Below are 15,776 nucleotides of genomic sequence, written 5' to 3' on the forward strand. Positions count from 1 at the left end.
CTCTTCCCTGAGTTGGCTACACATACTATGTTAATGGATGACATGTATTTTTGTATGTTCCCCTACAGACTTCAACAAACTTTCAAAATGTGATGATAGTCAGGGGCTTATTTGGAGCCTTACACAACTGAGGAAAATAACTTGTCTTCAAGGCTTTAAAAAATTAAAAACTTTTGGTTTTTTGGTTGTAAACATGACACTCAAACTCACCAGCTGCAATGAGAACCACATCTGAGGAGCTTTTCTCAGTGAATTGCACGCCACAGACAACAGTTCCTTTCAGGAGCCTCAACCACAGCTGGGCTGGTGGCTAGTAACTGCTGCATCTAGCGCAGCTGGGCCTGTGGCTAATTTGCAGGAGTCACTTCGTATGATGTTGCATTGCCAAGGCTTCTTGATGTACAACTGAAAAGTGCAATCAACTTTTCTATGCCATTTTTCTCATGCACGCTAATCAGCAGCACATTGCCCTGTCTCACACTGGACTCATCCTCTCCATGGAAGATGAAGGGCAGGTTAGCTCAAGATGACACACTCCATGCTGAGACCAGCCTGTGGGGCAGGCAGGGAGCTGTGCTGTGCCTGGGGCACTGTGTTCTGGAGATCCTCTGCCTCCAGCTGGTTGAACTGGGGTGATTCATTTTGGGAGCTGTTGCTCTTGCCCTGGTGTGATGGGACCAGGGGCCCTGCAAGGCTGGTGGAGGCGGGGAAGGAGGGGGGGGGACAATGGGTGCAGTGGGGGGGGGCTGAGAACCATTAAATCACTGTCCACCCTGCACAGGATGGAAACCACTTCAAGCCCCAGGGTGCAACAGCCCCCCCCGACCCAGCACCTGTGGTGCGATGGGGCCCGCTGGGAGCCGCGGGTGGGAGCACAGGCCCCCCCCGAGTGAGTCTCCGCCCCAGGCCCCACGAGAGCGGCCGCCCTCGCGCCCCGCTCCACGCCGCCTCCAGTCCCCCTCCTGCCTGACCCCGGCAACGCGCCGGATGGCCACGCCCCCACCCGCCTCCTATTGGCCGCAGCGCCGGCCAGTCAGCTGGCGCCGGAGGGGGGCTGGCGATTCCCGACGGAAGCTCCGCCTCCTGAGAGCGAGCTGAGCTGCCATTGGCGGCGGAGGCTGTCCGTCCCGGGCGCGTCTGTTTCCGGTTCCGTGGGGCGGGCTGGAGGGGGGAGAGGCAGGGACTCTGCCTGTGAGTGACACACAATGAGGCGAGGGGCCGCGGCGGGGCCGTGAGGGGCCGGGACCGAGCGGGGGGAAGCAGCGGGCCCAGCCATGGACAATCAGGTGAGGAGGAGGAAGTCCGGCTTCCCAGACACGGGGAGAGTGAAGGGGCGATAGGCCTCTCGCCCCCTCAGCGGCATGGGGGGAGGGGCCGCAGCCGGGCTGTTCCCCCCCCCAGAGTCATAATTGGGGGGAGGGGCCGCAGCCGGGCTGTTGCCCCCCCCATCCCTTCAGAGTCGTAATTGGGGGGGAGGGGCAGAAGCGAGGCTGTTGCCCCCCCCCCCATCCCGTCAGAGTTATATTTAGGGGGAGGGGAAGCAGCGGGGGGGGGTTGCCCCCCCATTCTCTCAGAGTCATAATTGGGGGAGGGGCAGGAGTGGGGCAGCAGTGGCGTTGTTGCCCCTCCCGTTCAGAATCATAAAGGGGGAGGGGCTGCAGTGGGTTGTTACCCCTCTCATCTAGTGCTTAATTTGTTCCAGGGCTAAGGCCTGGCACTTTTCGGCTTGGCAGTTCAGAGCCCCGGCACCTCTGGGCTTGCTGCATCAGTTATGAATGTAATAATATGGCTTGAGGCCTGGCACCTCTTTCATTACAAATTAAGCTCTGGTTGCCCCGTCAGAGGCATAAAGAGAAGGGCAGCAGCAGGGCTGTTCTCCTCCTGACTGTCCCCTCAGAGCCGTAATGGGAGGATGGAGGAATGGCAGTAGGGCTGTTACCTGTTCTAGAGGAGTAATGGGATGAACAGTAGCAGAGCTATTGCCACCCCCCTTCTCCTACCCAGTGGCATAATGGGGGGGTAGGAGCGACAGCAGTGCTTTTGTGGGCCCCTCCCCCTGTGGCATAATGGGAGTGAGGAGCAGGAGCCCTCCCATCCCCTCTGAGTTATAATGGGGGGCAGCAGTGGGACTGTTTACTTCCTGCCTCCGCAGAAGCATAAGGGGGAGCACACAGAGGGGCTGTTCCACCCCTTCAAAGGCATAAGGGGACAAAAAAGGCCAGTGGGGTTATTGTCTTCTCCCATCCCCTCAGAGGCGTAATGGGTGGGGCAGGGGCAACAGTGGGGGGCTATTGCCTTCCTCTGCTCTCTCAGGCATAATTGGGGAAAGGGAAGCAGTGGGGCTGTTGCCCCTCTGCCCCTTCAGAGACATGGGGGGGATGATACAGCTGGCCTGTAGCCAGCTCACAAGGTACCCACACCCCCAGACATGGGAAGGGGAGTATGATGGATTGCAGCAGACCTGTTGCTCCCTCACTCACACATGAGCAAAGAAGGACAATATTAGTAGCAGGACTCTGTATATTGCCCCCTCCCACAATGAATGAGCAGAGCGACTGCATTGCCTTCTCTAGGCATTAGTCTGGGGGAGGACCAGTGTCAGCATTAAGGTTATTGTCCTGCGACTCTCCTTCACTCAGGCCTGCTTGAGGGGAAGTCATATCAGCAATAGTGCTGTTGCCCCTTGTCAGACACCGGGAGGAGAGGGAGAAGAGGTTGTGTTATCAACAGGGCTGTTGCTGGCCCTGGACATGGGGGGAGGCCCTGCATTCTCAGAACAGGTATTACTTTGCTTGGTCAAATAGGAGGTCAGGGCTAGAAGTTTATTTCAGATCAACTTTTTTCCCTAGTCTTTTTCTGTGTGTCCATGTATGTCTTTTGCCTGGAGTGTAACATATCCTCACAAGTACAGGCTTATGAAGTCATATGGGAGGCTCAGTTAGTGCTTGATTGATAATCCATAAGGAGGAGAGAATAGGTAGAGTTGATGACTTAAAAACAATTGGTACATCAAAAGAAAACTAGAGGGGAGGACTGAAGACTTTCAGTAAAATATTGTAGTGTATATTCATCCCCACCGTCACCAGTTGAACAGGGCTTTTTGTTTCCTGGGGGCATGAGAGGAATCTCTTCCTCCATAATTTCAAATGGGGCAAATTCAAATATTTTAGATGGGGAGGTTTTATTTGGATTTCCTTTCAGCTATTAACTGGACCTGAAGAGAATGTTGAGAATAATTCCCACTTGAAGCAGTTACTTTCTATATTTAATTTTCCCCTCATCCATATAGTTTTAGCTGACAACTGCATGGGACTTCTTCCTTACTGAAACTGAGGAACCTCCATAGGGTTGATAGCCATTTATACTTCCCTGAAAAGTAGAGCGTGTTGAATGAAGTAGCAAAATTTAAGGTGTAGTTGAAGCTACAGAGTAAAATGAATCTGCTGAAAAGAATTCCTGTTTGAACATCCTGGGAAATAAACTTGCTTTCAAGAGATTTCCCCCATGGACGTCAGAATTTAGGTAGACTATCTACACAACGGTGCATCACCATGTACTAGGTTTCCGTGTGTTGATTAAAACTCAGTTTGCCTTTTTCCTTGGACCTTCATGATTTTTAAGCCTAAAGAAAGGGAAGCATTTGTTAGGAAACAGAAATATCTGACAACAGAGCACCTTCATCTTTAATACTGAGGTGCAGCCCATGGAAATAACAGGTCCCAACGTGCAGAAGAAGAGAATGACCGAGCAAGATAACTTTAAGAGGAAGGTGACTCAAGAGACAGACGTTGGTAGAATGGATTAAGCAGTTAATTAGAAGAGCTGGTTCCTGGGTTTTATGGTTGTTGCATGAACTGTTGATCTCTGAAAGTATTTGATGGTGCAGATGATAGCTTGCAAGAAAAATGTAAAAATCTTTTTGCCTTAGAGAAACAATTTTGAAGGTTGGTTTTCTGGTTGAGCTACTGGACTGGGACTCAGGAGATCAGAATTAAATTCTTGGCTCTGCTATTGATTTCCTGTGTGATCTTCAGCAAGTAGCTTAGGCCAAGATTTCAGAAAACTCTCTGATTTTTGTCTGCTCTAATTAAGACTCCTTAAAGGGTCTAGCTCAGGGGTGGTGAAGCTTACTGACCCACTGAGCTGCATATGACAATCTTCAGAAGTTCGAGAGCCGGGGTGCAGAAGCTTTAGCCCCACCACTGCACTGCAAGGAGGAGGTCCTGAAGTGCCCCTCCCCACAAGTCTGGTAGGTGGAGAATGAGTGGGAGCATGGGGGGCTCTGCGAGCCGCACTTCAACAATGAAAGAGCTGCATGTGGCCCGTGAGCCACAATTTGGCCACCCCGATCTAGATTATCAGCAATTTCTGATAAAACACCTTCTGAAAACCAAGCCCCTTCAAAATGTGTCAAGTTTGGACACTCTAAATCACTATTGTCATACACTCAGATCACCATTTCACATATGGAAAAAATACCCTGATCTCATTTGGGGCCCCCGCATGCAGCTGTGATACAAATAATAACGTTCTCTTTAAAAATGCCCATCTGAGACTTGACTAGTAAGTTACACCCACAATTTATAAGTGAAATCAAATCCCTTATTCCTCCTAAATCTTAGTTGAGTGGGGATCAGAACCAAGCACTGCCAACCTTCATGTGGATCTGAACTTCTACTTGGTTAATCGTACACTAAATTTAATAAAATGATCAGATGGTCTTGGCAACTACATTAGTTTGTATAGGACGTGTATTCTCAGGTGAGTCTCTGGCTCTTCAAATCTCTCTTGAACCCTTTTGATGTGTTTTAGTTTTTGTGTAATTAACACTTACCTTCTCTCTCCTTCATCAACCTACCTCCTTTCACTGTCTCAGCTATAACTTGTCTGCAGTAATCTATGCATCTTAATTTAATTTCAGCTGTTTTTTTACTCTATGTAGTGGGCTTTTTTCCTGCTTGTATGGGGCACTATACCCATTTTTTTTCTAGTGTTATCTGTTTAATATTATTTAGACTAGACTTCAGAAACTTTAATGAGGACTAGGTCCCCATAGTGCTGGGTGTTTTACAAATACATGCAAAAACACAGTTCCTGCCCTTAAAGAGTCTTGTGATCCTTTCTCTGAAAGAGGTTACATAAATTATTTGGTAAATACACAGAACATTATAGTTACATTTTTTGGTAAATTACACGATTCTTCTACTAGCAAACACACAATAGTGTATTGTCTGCATAAGTCCATGTACATGTAGGACATGTAAATCAACGAATGTATGAAACTTATAATGCTACTAAATTCTAGTTCCTATGAAAATACATGATACTTGTGTCCTGGAACTTTACTAACCCAAGTGCTGTCAAAAAGCAGTACTGTAAAATTTTTGTGGGCTTTCATAATATTCTAACCCAGTGAGCAAATGCCTAATATTCTTTTAAAGATTATTTTACTAACTGCAAATGCTGTAAACTGTTGGGATCTGAGAGTCCAGTTGTTCTGCCTCTGTCTTCCTGAATGATCAATATTGTGGAGTCAGAACTTAGCTTACAGCTTAGTTGATATATCTGTCTTCTATAGCTGTATTGACTCTGCAGAGTTAGATGTGACTCAGGCACACGCAATAGATTTATGATGTTAGAAACCATTTTCACGGTCACTTTTTTTACTGACCACAATTTAGTTTTAAAGAATCACCATGATCTTCTGTGGCAACTTAATTTCATTGTGATACACTTAATTTTCCTCTTGTCCTTTTGATAATTAGCACCTTCTGTCTGTAGATCTCAAAGCTCTGTAATACAATGGCATGTGGCCTGTGTTGACCAGTGTCCCACATCTCTCTCTCTCTTTCCAGTGCACGGTGCAAGTGAAGCTGGAGCTGGGGCACCGAGCCCAACTCCGGAAAAAGCCCACCACTGAAGGGTTTACTCATGACTGGATGGTATTTGTCCGTGGTCCAGAACAATGCGACATCCAGCACTTTGTGGAGAAGGTGGTCTTTCGGCTACATGAGAGCTTCCCTAAACCCAAACGTGGTGAGTGTGCATGTTAACAATCATGCAGTCTCTTTTCTCTGGGGAATAGTCATGTAGTCTGGATCTGGCATTGCACTGTTGTTTCTGTGGAACATTTTCTTAAGGAGAAACAAAACACACATTGCATACACTTGAGTCTTGAGCTTTGCCACTTTTGTTTGAGGAAGTTTAGAGAGAATGTGACCTTTCCTCTAATGAAAGGGTCAAAGGTGAAATGCTTCCTCCCTCTCTATTTTTGTTACTGAAGCATTAGTATATGTTTGTTTTCAGAGCACTTAATGCCAAGAGAATGGGGACAAATGACTGTCATGTTACATGGTGGGAAGTGCCACTGGTGGTTATGCAGCTGTCTTAAGGGTATATACTTGTCATGGTTATTTGTGATACTCTCATCCTGTGAAAAACAGCTTGAAAGGTTATTGTTCTGTCTTAAACCTGTGCAGGTAATACATATAATGATGATGTCTGTCACTGGTTGGTGGCAATAAAATTGATGAATGGTAGGAAACTGGACTGCTGAACTAGAAACAAATTTGTAGAAAGACTTGAATAAAAGTTGCAGTTTGCTATGCTGGGATCCTTGTCAGCCAGCATAATTACCTTATAACAAACATCTTTATGATGACTATACATCTTTCCTAACCAGATTACTGTGTCACCCAGCACAAAAAATGGTAGGTTGTTTGTTTTCCCTTTTCACACTTACATTAAGGTTCACCATCATACCAACCTACTTTTCATCAAAGAGGGGTTGGAATAGAGGGATTTTGCAGTCCATCTATGCTATTCTTAGTAGGGCTCTGGAGCTGGGCCCCGCTCCAGCTCCAGGCAAAAACCTGCAGCTCCACTGCTCTGGAGCTGCTCTATGCTCCAGCTCCGGGCTCCGCTCCAAAGCCCTGATTTCCAGATTGGCCTGAAGGGTTGTTGCAAATGACTTTCTCTAACCTGGAGAACGAGATAGCAGTGCATGCCAGACCTTGCCAGCAAACAGGTTATTTTAACAACTTTAAAATATTGTAGAAACAGTTTAGTAAAATAATCTAAAAATCTGAAATCATTTCACGGTAGGATTTTAATCTGAAACCAGAGTTAAAACAAAGTCTATTGACCCTTATTTCAAACTGGCTTTTTAATTGTTGGGAATGCAGGGAATTATTGGGTTACATCTATCGGCACCCTTACTATAAAGTAAGAGTTTAGAAGTGGAAATGGTGTTAGGTTTGAGGAAATTGCCATTTCCTAATCAAGCTAATAATTTTAAATTCTTTGAGTGATGGGCACTATATGTATTCCACATGTGGGTGCACATGGGTGGCATGCGCCTGAGTTTGGAAGTGTTTGGTAGCAGTGTCCTTTGAACTCCACGTGCATAGTGTTTCCCCTCCTACTTGGCAGTTTAGGGTAGAATAGGTTGTCTGGGTTGACCTCTCTCCAGTTCCCTCTTACTGCTGCATGGCCTGAGTCAGAACCCCTGTTCCTTTGTGCTCTTAGTTTTTGCAAAAAGAGTTACTTCTGTCTATTTGTTGTAGATAATTGTGTATAGTTGTAGATTGTAGTTTTAGAGTAGATAATTTAGTTAGTAACGTTTTTCCCCTATTTGGGGAGTGTCCTCCCCCTCCTAGGACTATGCCCTGGATTCTGAGTTTTAAAAACTGTCTCTCTTGCCCTCGCCCAATCTCTGTGAGCGGCAAGCACCAGAGATGCCTTTGTTGCCTTGGCGAGGCTCACATCGTGGCTTGCTGCTCCATTCTTAAGTTCTTCCTGCCCCAAACTTGGGAAGCTTCGGAGCTCCGCCTTCATAAGTTCCTAATGGAGTAGGCTGTGCGACCACATGCACACACGGATCTGGGACCATTGGACCCCCTGAACAGTGGCTGTCACCAGCGGTGAGTGCCCCTACGAGCACCTTGCAAGCCCTTGGTCCAGCGATATCGAAGATGAACAAGCTCCAACATGAGACTCTCTCATGGGCACAAGAGAAGATCTTAGCTGCAGCCTGTTCCCACGCACAGCTTTTCCTACCTGAGCTGGGCAAGGTTGGATGAGATGTCGCGCGCGAATCTGGCTGGACCAGCACAAAGGCTTCCCTGGATGGAGGTTAAAGCTCAGTGCAAACAGGATTCAATGGTGACCCTGGTACCCATGTATCCGGAGTGCTCACTGGCATATGCACCTCCTATCCTACCATTGTCCCTGTGGCTCCTGGAGAAGCTGGCCCCACTGGTGTCTGCCTCATGCTTTGTGCCAGAATCTTCTCTGCTCTCAGTTGTCTGCTGGACTTATTTAATGAATCCAATTTTCTTTAATTTTTAAGGTTCATCTCACCGCAATATCAGGATTTTATTTCCCACAAGAAGGGTTTTCTCTTTTTACTCACCCTATGTCATTGAGATTAAGGGTCTGGGGAACCTTTACCCAAGGGTTAAGAATCCTACTCCAACATGGGATCTCAACCTTGTACACAGATATGGGAGCCGCATAAGGTTTGACCAGCTTCTTACTTGACTTATCTATGAAGATCGCCTTTCTAGTAGCTATATTTTTTCAAGAACAAGATGTCCCTGTGACTGCACCCAAAGTTCTTACCTAAAGTGCTGTCAGATGTCCATTTTAACCACTCTATCCACCAATATTTTTTCCTAAACCATATAAATCTCAGTGGGAAACTTCCCTTCCCATAGACGTATGACAGGCATTGATCTTTTATCTGGATAGGACCAAGCAGTTTTGGAAATCACTTAGACTGTTCTCTCTATCGCAAAAAGATCAAAGAGATCCATGATCTCTTAACACAGACTGTCAAGCTGGATCTCTGGGTGTATTACTGCTTTCTGTGATGCAGCTGATGTTTTGCCTCCCCAAAGAACTATGGCACACTTTATCAAATCACAGGCAATTTCCATGGTGTTACTCAAAAACATTCCAGTATCTGAGATATGAGGAGCTCCTACTTGGGGTTCGGTGCATACCTTTTCTAAATATTATGCCTTAGTCCATGCTGCCAGATCTAGTGAGCCTGTTCTGGTGTACTGTCTTCAGTCTTTTATACTTAATTCCAAAGCTCGCTTCTCCCTGTGAGGATACTGCTCGGGTGTCAACTGAAGTGGAGAAGCCCCTACAGACACTGCTTGAAGAAGAAGAAGAGGTTACTCACTTTGTGTAGTAACTGTGGTTCTTTGAGATGTGTGTGCTTGTGGGTGGTCCATTACCTGCCCTCCTACTTCTGTGCTTCTGACTTCTTATTGGACGCTCAGCTAGAGAAGGAAGTGAGTGTGGTTTCCCCCATGCAACCCTATATACCTTCATAGCTCAGCATGAGGTTGTATAGGGCGCACGTGCAGGCCGAACAAACACTACTAACAGAAAATCTCTGATTTGAGGGCTCAAGAGACCCACTTGCACCTGAAGTGGAGCACCCATAGGGCGCACATCTTGAAGAACCACAGTGACTGCACAAGGTGAGTAACCTTTTATTTTTCAGGGTAGCGGGCGAGCAGTTTTCCTACCCCTAATTAAGCATATGATCTTATTCTGTATTGTTATAAGGGTCAGAGCTTTGCCCTGTGTTGTCAGAGGCTCATTTCTCTTCCTTGTAATTGCTCTGATCTAGGATATTGTTACATTATGTCTGAAGCTAATGTTTGTTTTGCTTTTTTCTTAGTGTGCAAGGAGCCTCCTTACAAAGTGGAGGAGTCTGGCTATGCTGGTTTCATTATGCCCATTGAAGTATACTTCAAAAATAAGGTAGAGTCCTATTTGCCTCATTGTTTTGATTGCTTTGAACGGCACCAGACAGTTAAACTGCTTGGCAAAAATGTGCTAAATTATGTGACCATTTTGTGTGGTTTTTATTGCTCTGATAGACAGAAATTGACTCTGATTGTTGGAAGTTACAGCAAGCTTTCTGCCAGACTTTGAAAGGAAACACTCCTGTCTGGTAGAGAGAATGTTATATAGAAAGATAATATAAGGATAGTGTAGGAAGTTGTGCACTTGTCTAAACACAAGTTGGTATAGTTGTACAGATTCCCAAGTGGGGGTGCAGTTATATTGATATAAAGGTGTGTAAACCAGAATAATTTATTTGTCTTGCTGTACAGGAGTGAACTATAAGCACCTTTTTTTTATATTAGTATAATGTCTTCCATACTAAGGATTGTACTATTAATTTTTTTTAAATCACATCCTTAACCTAAAAAGTTATACCACTATTAATATGGTGTGTAGACACAAACCTAAGATTTGTGTGTCTTGAACATTGTAATTCACAATAGATACTATAGGTCTGCGTTTATGTTCATCCCAAAAGAAAATGCTAACAACTTTAAATCTTAAGATTCAACAATAACAATATGAAAGTTAAAATGTGGTACAATATTAGCTGCATACCGTGAAGATAAAGTTTAGTCCTGTCTTAAAAGTCCTATGTCACATGACTTAAAGAAGGTTAGAGAAGGGATTTGTCAAACCCAACTTTGCACTCTCTGGTTGTATATTCAATTTCAAATTAACTCTCTGTTGTGATTGAGTACTGAGCGTTCCCTTCTTTTGGTTACTACACACAAAATTTAGTGTGTATCAGTTGTTTATGTATAATATAGTTGACAGAAACCCAGAAAAGCTAGGAAATGAAACCATTAAGCCACCTAACAGTACATAACCTCTATTTCCTAACCCATGGGCAGATACCTTACCATTACCACAACTACTGTATACCACACACCAATACCGTAACTCTATCTGCTTTCCAGCACCTCCTTTACTGAACATATTAGGCTATCTCCATCCTTGCCTTCTGCACCTCTCTTCACCACACTACCTCCTCCCAACACTATTAGATGTGAATGTTTGGTGTGTTTGTCTGCTTTCCATTTGTAGCGTGTGGAGCTCTGATCTTTATTACTGAAGCAGTAATGAGCTGGTGAGCAAGTCCAATAAATCTCCCATGTTTTGCCACAGAAGGAGCACCTCTGACATAGCATTGGAAGCTTTTTTTGCCCAAGACTGCCGTTGTTCAGAGGCTGGGACATGGGGAAGCCCAAGGCATGTAAAGAAAAGTGGGGATTGCAGTGCCTGGGGCAGGAGGGTGGGTGATGGAAGCAGCTTTTCGCAGACCCACAAAAGTAATGAGATTTTAAATAGACAAAGTTTGACTTTTTTCCTTCTGAATTTTTTGAAAGCTTTTAGATGAAAGCCACACCTCCCACTCCCTGCACTCACTTTAGGTTCAGAATTCGCCTTTGAATACCCAAACAAAAAATGAGATCCTCTCCCCTTTGGCAGCTGGGAGGGAACTCTCCTAATCCCTGGTGTGGGTGAACAGTCATTCACTTGCTCTTCACTTCTCTCCCCTATCACTATCTTTTCCTCTCTTCCATTTTCCTCCCATTTTTTTGCCCCACTTGCATTCTCCCTCCATGTTACCTTATGATCACCTGTCTTTCACATGCCCTCAATCTCCCATTTCCCCACATTCTTTCTCCTTCACCCACACTCGATTGTCCTTCTTGCCCTCCATATTCTCTTGCTTTCCTTGTCTTCCTCCCCTATTCACATGCCGTCAGTGTCCCCTCTTTGCCACCTAATGGTATATAGGGCTGCCACCTTTCCTGAATATAGCTTGGTTTCACCTTTTTGGGAAACAGTGGGAGGTGGTGGTCATCATTGCAAAAGACTACTTAAATCTCTTCCTTCGCAGATATTAGGGACCTGGTGTCCATCTTAACTGATAAAAAGCAGGGGTGCTCTCTTTCCCACTGGGAACAATGGGAGATAGTAGCCATTTTGAGAGTCTTTGCAGAGAAGGAAATGCGAAGAGAGGAAGAGGAGAAGAGAGGAAAATCCCAAAGTTCTGGAAGTGGAGGAGAAACAGGAAAGAAGATTGGTAATCCTGCCCTCTCTTCCATGAGTCCTGCAAATCGGTGGATATCTGCTTTATATCCATGGACCATGTGTGCAGATCGGATGCAAATACAAATTTTGGCTTATAGGGAAGCATGCTTTCTTGCTGAGTGATGAAAGTGATATTAAGGCACTGAACAAACAAATAACTAAATCTTTATTACATAAAGACTGTATCCTCCCCAAGATCTCTGTGCAAACTTACTGATAGCAGCAGCAGGTCTGCTATATATTGTGGGCACATATAGTCCTGAATTTATACCACAGTTCATGGCTCATAATTAAATATGGAATTTGGCCCTCACTTCCAAATGAGTTTGATGCCCCTGCTTTAGCTTAGTTAGAAGTTTTGGATTTGATACAACAATCAGTTAGTGAAATGCTCTGTAGCCTGTATCTGTGCAGGAGGTCAGACTAGATGATCACGCTGATCCCCTCCGGTCTTAAAATCTCTGAATTTTGACAGTTTTGGTGAATGGTTGAAATGTGTCCACTTGGTGACTCGGAGGTGTTTGTCAGTTTTGACCCTCATATTGTGTTCGTGGTGAATTGAGAATTAAGACGAGTGTATTGAGGGGTAGGAGAGTGGAAACAAACAGGAGAGGCAGTGGACTTCTAATCCATGAGGGTACATCTTTTTTCATAGGTTGCTTAAATTTATTTTTAATTCCAAGGTTTTAGTTTCTCCTCTAACTCTTCCACTTTTCCATTTGGTTAGTTTCTGAATCATTGTTAAGATGGGAAGTAGTGGTTGTTGGAGCCAAGGTACTCTTTACCTTTTGCATAATGAAGCATGCTGCCATCTAGTACTATTGGAGAATCTTACTTTGAGAGTATCTTCAATGAGCTTCATCGGGTTCTTCTGGGCAGCCTGGTATAAAGCTGCCAGTAAACTCTGTCCTCTGCATTTTCTCGCTGGCCAGTTGGAGTTGGGAGAGTCAGCAGCCCCAGCATCACTATAGCTGGAGCATGTTTAATTCTGGTACCTCTCTGAGAAGGCAGAGATAGCAGGGTACTGAAGGTGTTGTTGGAAGCTGTTCTTACCCCCCACCCCATGTGGCCCTGCCTTGACTGTCTGTGTTCACCTTTCACTATACTGTAATTTGGTTCATCATAGGTGGGTGAATGATTACATTCTTGCCCATTTGATTTGGAAAAATATCCTATTGATCTGAAGGCAAATGATTTGAGTCCTCCACAATGTCAGAGTAGGCTCTGTGGGCAATAAGATTTTCATACCGTAAAGGTGGGGGGATCCTTTCATGGCTAATCTAGTGCTGGTGGCCAGCTAGAGCTCCTACCTCTTGAATCAAGCCTGAAAATAACATGGAAGGTTCTCAGCAGATCATGTGAAAGGCAGTTTTGTGAAAGTGAAATTGACTAATAGTAACTACCAATTCATTTGAGACTGTTTGACTGAAAATGTTAGCTTGCCCACTTCTATTTTTAAACCCTTTCTGTTTCTTCCTGGAATTGGATCAGTATGAACTGGTTACAGTAAAGGCATTGCAGTCTTCCTCCTACTCCTTCCCCTGAAATCTGGTGGTACTGAAATTTCTAACAGGCTGCTGCTTGTTTCCAAATACATATATCAGAACAGCACTCACTTAAATCTACAACATAAAATATAGGTACGGTTTGTGGTTTTCAACCACTTACAGTGTGGACACTGTCCAAATGATTATAAACTATCAAAACTAAAGAACCAAATACAGTTTCATCTTCTACCAAGATCGGACTGAAGATTTTAATGTGATAGGTATCAAAAACCATTGCATTAAGACCCAAATAAAGTTTTCCATCTTCAAACTGCAGTGTTAAAAAGAGAGATGATTTTCAATATTTGTATAATGGAATACATACTAAGAAGGGAGATGGGTGGGGAAGGAGAGATATCAATTTAGTTCTTATCCAACATTTTGCTTTTATTTAAGAGGTTTTTTACTTTGTCTAATATTTGTTTTGGAAGAAAACTTCTTTTGCATCAGCAAGTCTCCTTTAGGGTTTGAGTTAATTGTTTATGATCCAAAAGAGCATAACTAGGAGAAAAGGGATAGAATGAGTAAAGGAAAATTTTAGGCTAAATAGCAGGAATCTTCCTTTCAGTGAGATGTTTTAATTTTGTAGAATCGTCTTCCAGGGAAACTGCGGAGAACCCATTTTACCTGAGACACTTAAAACTTTACTGAAGAAAGTACTTTTAAGGTGCCGTAGGGGGAAATTCCTGCACAGATTGGGGGTGAGAAGGACTAGATTTGACCTCTTTCGTCTCTTATTTAATTGTAGCATGCTGAAAAAAACAAGAGTTTAGTTTACTATTTTATTTTGTTTGTGCTTTAAATCAGAACATCACGCTATGATCTTGCATTTTTCAATAGCATTCCTTATCTGTTTCTTAATCAGCCCTGCAACATTTTCTAGTGGGCTGCTGATGAACGGAGCAATATTTGTATTTCATCTTAAATTCATATTTGTTGCTGTGTTTTAGCCATTTTCCTTTTGGATGGACTGAAGTTTGTTCAGTATGGATATGTCTACACTACGAAATTAGTTCGATTTAATAGAAGTCAATTTTTTTAGAAATCGATTTGATACTGTCGTTTGTGTGTGTCCCCACTAAGTGCATTAAGTCGGTGGTGTGCATCCACAGTACCGAGGCTAACGTCGACTTTTGGAGCATTGCATTGTGGTAGCTTTCCCACAGTCTCCACCCCCCATTGGAATTCTGGGTTGTGCTCCCTGCTCAATGCACCAGATGGGCGAAAAAATTACGTTGCAGTGGTTCTGGTAAAATCGATTCAATCAAGGCAAGTCCACATCCCGGTGAGAGCAAAACCCAGGCAAAAATGTTTCTTCAACTTTTTTTTCCCTGATTACCTGTTCGATGACCTTACCAATGAGCTGACATGAGCACCGCTCCAGACACTATTAATCGTACGTACTCCCTGGGTGCTGCTGACAGACCGGTACTGGCTGCAGTGCTATTATGCAACAGCAGCTCCTTTGCTTTTGCAAGTTGGCAAAGACAGGTTACGAGCCTAACCTGTGCATTAGCTGCTGTTCATGGGTCGGCCCAATGGCTGGCTTCGGTGAGGTCGGTCGGGGGCGCCTGACAAGAATATGGATGGACATCCCAGGTCATTCTTTCTTTAAGGTTTTCTGTCTATAATGAAGCGTCAGTCCTGCTTAGTAATATGCTAGGCCAAGCCTACTAAAGCCGGCGGCAACATGGCGCTCCAGTGTCAGACGCCCAAGACATCCCGGGAATGATGAGTATATGCATTTATGGGGTGCCCCTTTAACAACACCCACCTGTTTTGAATTTAATTTCCTGTTTGGCCGGCGTGGTGAGCTCAGAGGTGACCATGCAGATCTCATCAGAAGTGGTGACCATGGAGTCCCAGAATCACAGAAGAGCTCCAGCATGGACCAAACGGAAGGAACTGGATCTGATAACTGTATGGGGAGAAGAATCTGTGCTATCAGAACTCCACTCCACCCCAGAGGACTGCCCAAGCAACAGGAAGCTGGCATTCAATAAGTTTTGAAGTGCAGGGTGGCCTTGTCCTTCCCTCCTCCACTTCCCCACCCAGTGCTTCCCTCACCCCTCCCGGGCTACCTTGGCAGTTATCCCCCCATTTGTGTGATGAAGTAATAAAGAATGCATGAATTTGAAACAACACTGACATTATTGCCTCTGCAAGCAGAGATCAAAGTGGGGAGGGGAGGGCGGTTGGATTACAGGGAAGTAGAGTGAACCACCATTCTGCATTTGCTCATCCTGTAGTTGGACTGCTCCTTACTACTGTCTAGGCCAGGGGTAGGCAACCTACGGCACG

The 15,776-nt window shown here is 44.7% G+C and overlaps 1 protein-coding gene across 3 annotated transcripts in view; it reads left to right on the plus strand.

The window, feature by feature from the left end:
- The first annotated feature begins 1,151 nt into the window (after positions 1-1,151).
- MLLT1 (MLLT1 super elongation complex subunit) overlaps positions 1,152-15,776 on the plus strand; it is a 54,457-nt gene continuing 39,832 nt past the window's right edge. For 2 of the 3 annotated variants that reach the window (XM_032783080.2, XM_075070865.1), the window contains exons 1-3: positions 1,168-1,286; positions 5,856-6,036; positions 9,698-9,780. In XM_032783080.2, coding sequence (XP_032638971.1) covers positions 1,275-1,286; positions 5,856-6,036; positions 9,698-9,780 — 276 coding nt within the window. In that variant the 5' untranslated portion in view covers positions 1,168-1,274. Of the gene's footprint in view, positions 1,287-5,855; positions 6,037-9,697; positions 9,781-15,776 lie in introns of all 3 variants that reach the window. The other variant, XM_032784680.2, reaches the window with a different exon arrangement.

The sequence above is a fragment of the Chelonoidis abingdonii genome, chromosome 11 (genome assembly GCF_003597395.2).
Source record: "Chelonoidis abingdonii isolate Lonesome George chromosome 11, CheloAbing_2.0, whole genome shotgun sequence".
Classification (NCBI taxonomy): Eukaryota; Metazoa; Chordata; order Testudines; family Testudinidae; genus Chelonoidis; species Chelonoidis abingdonii.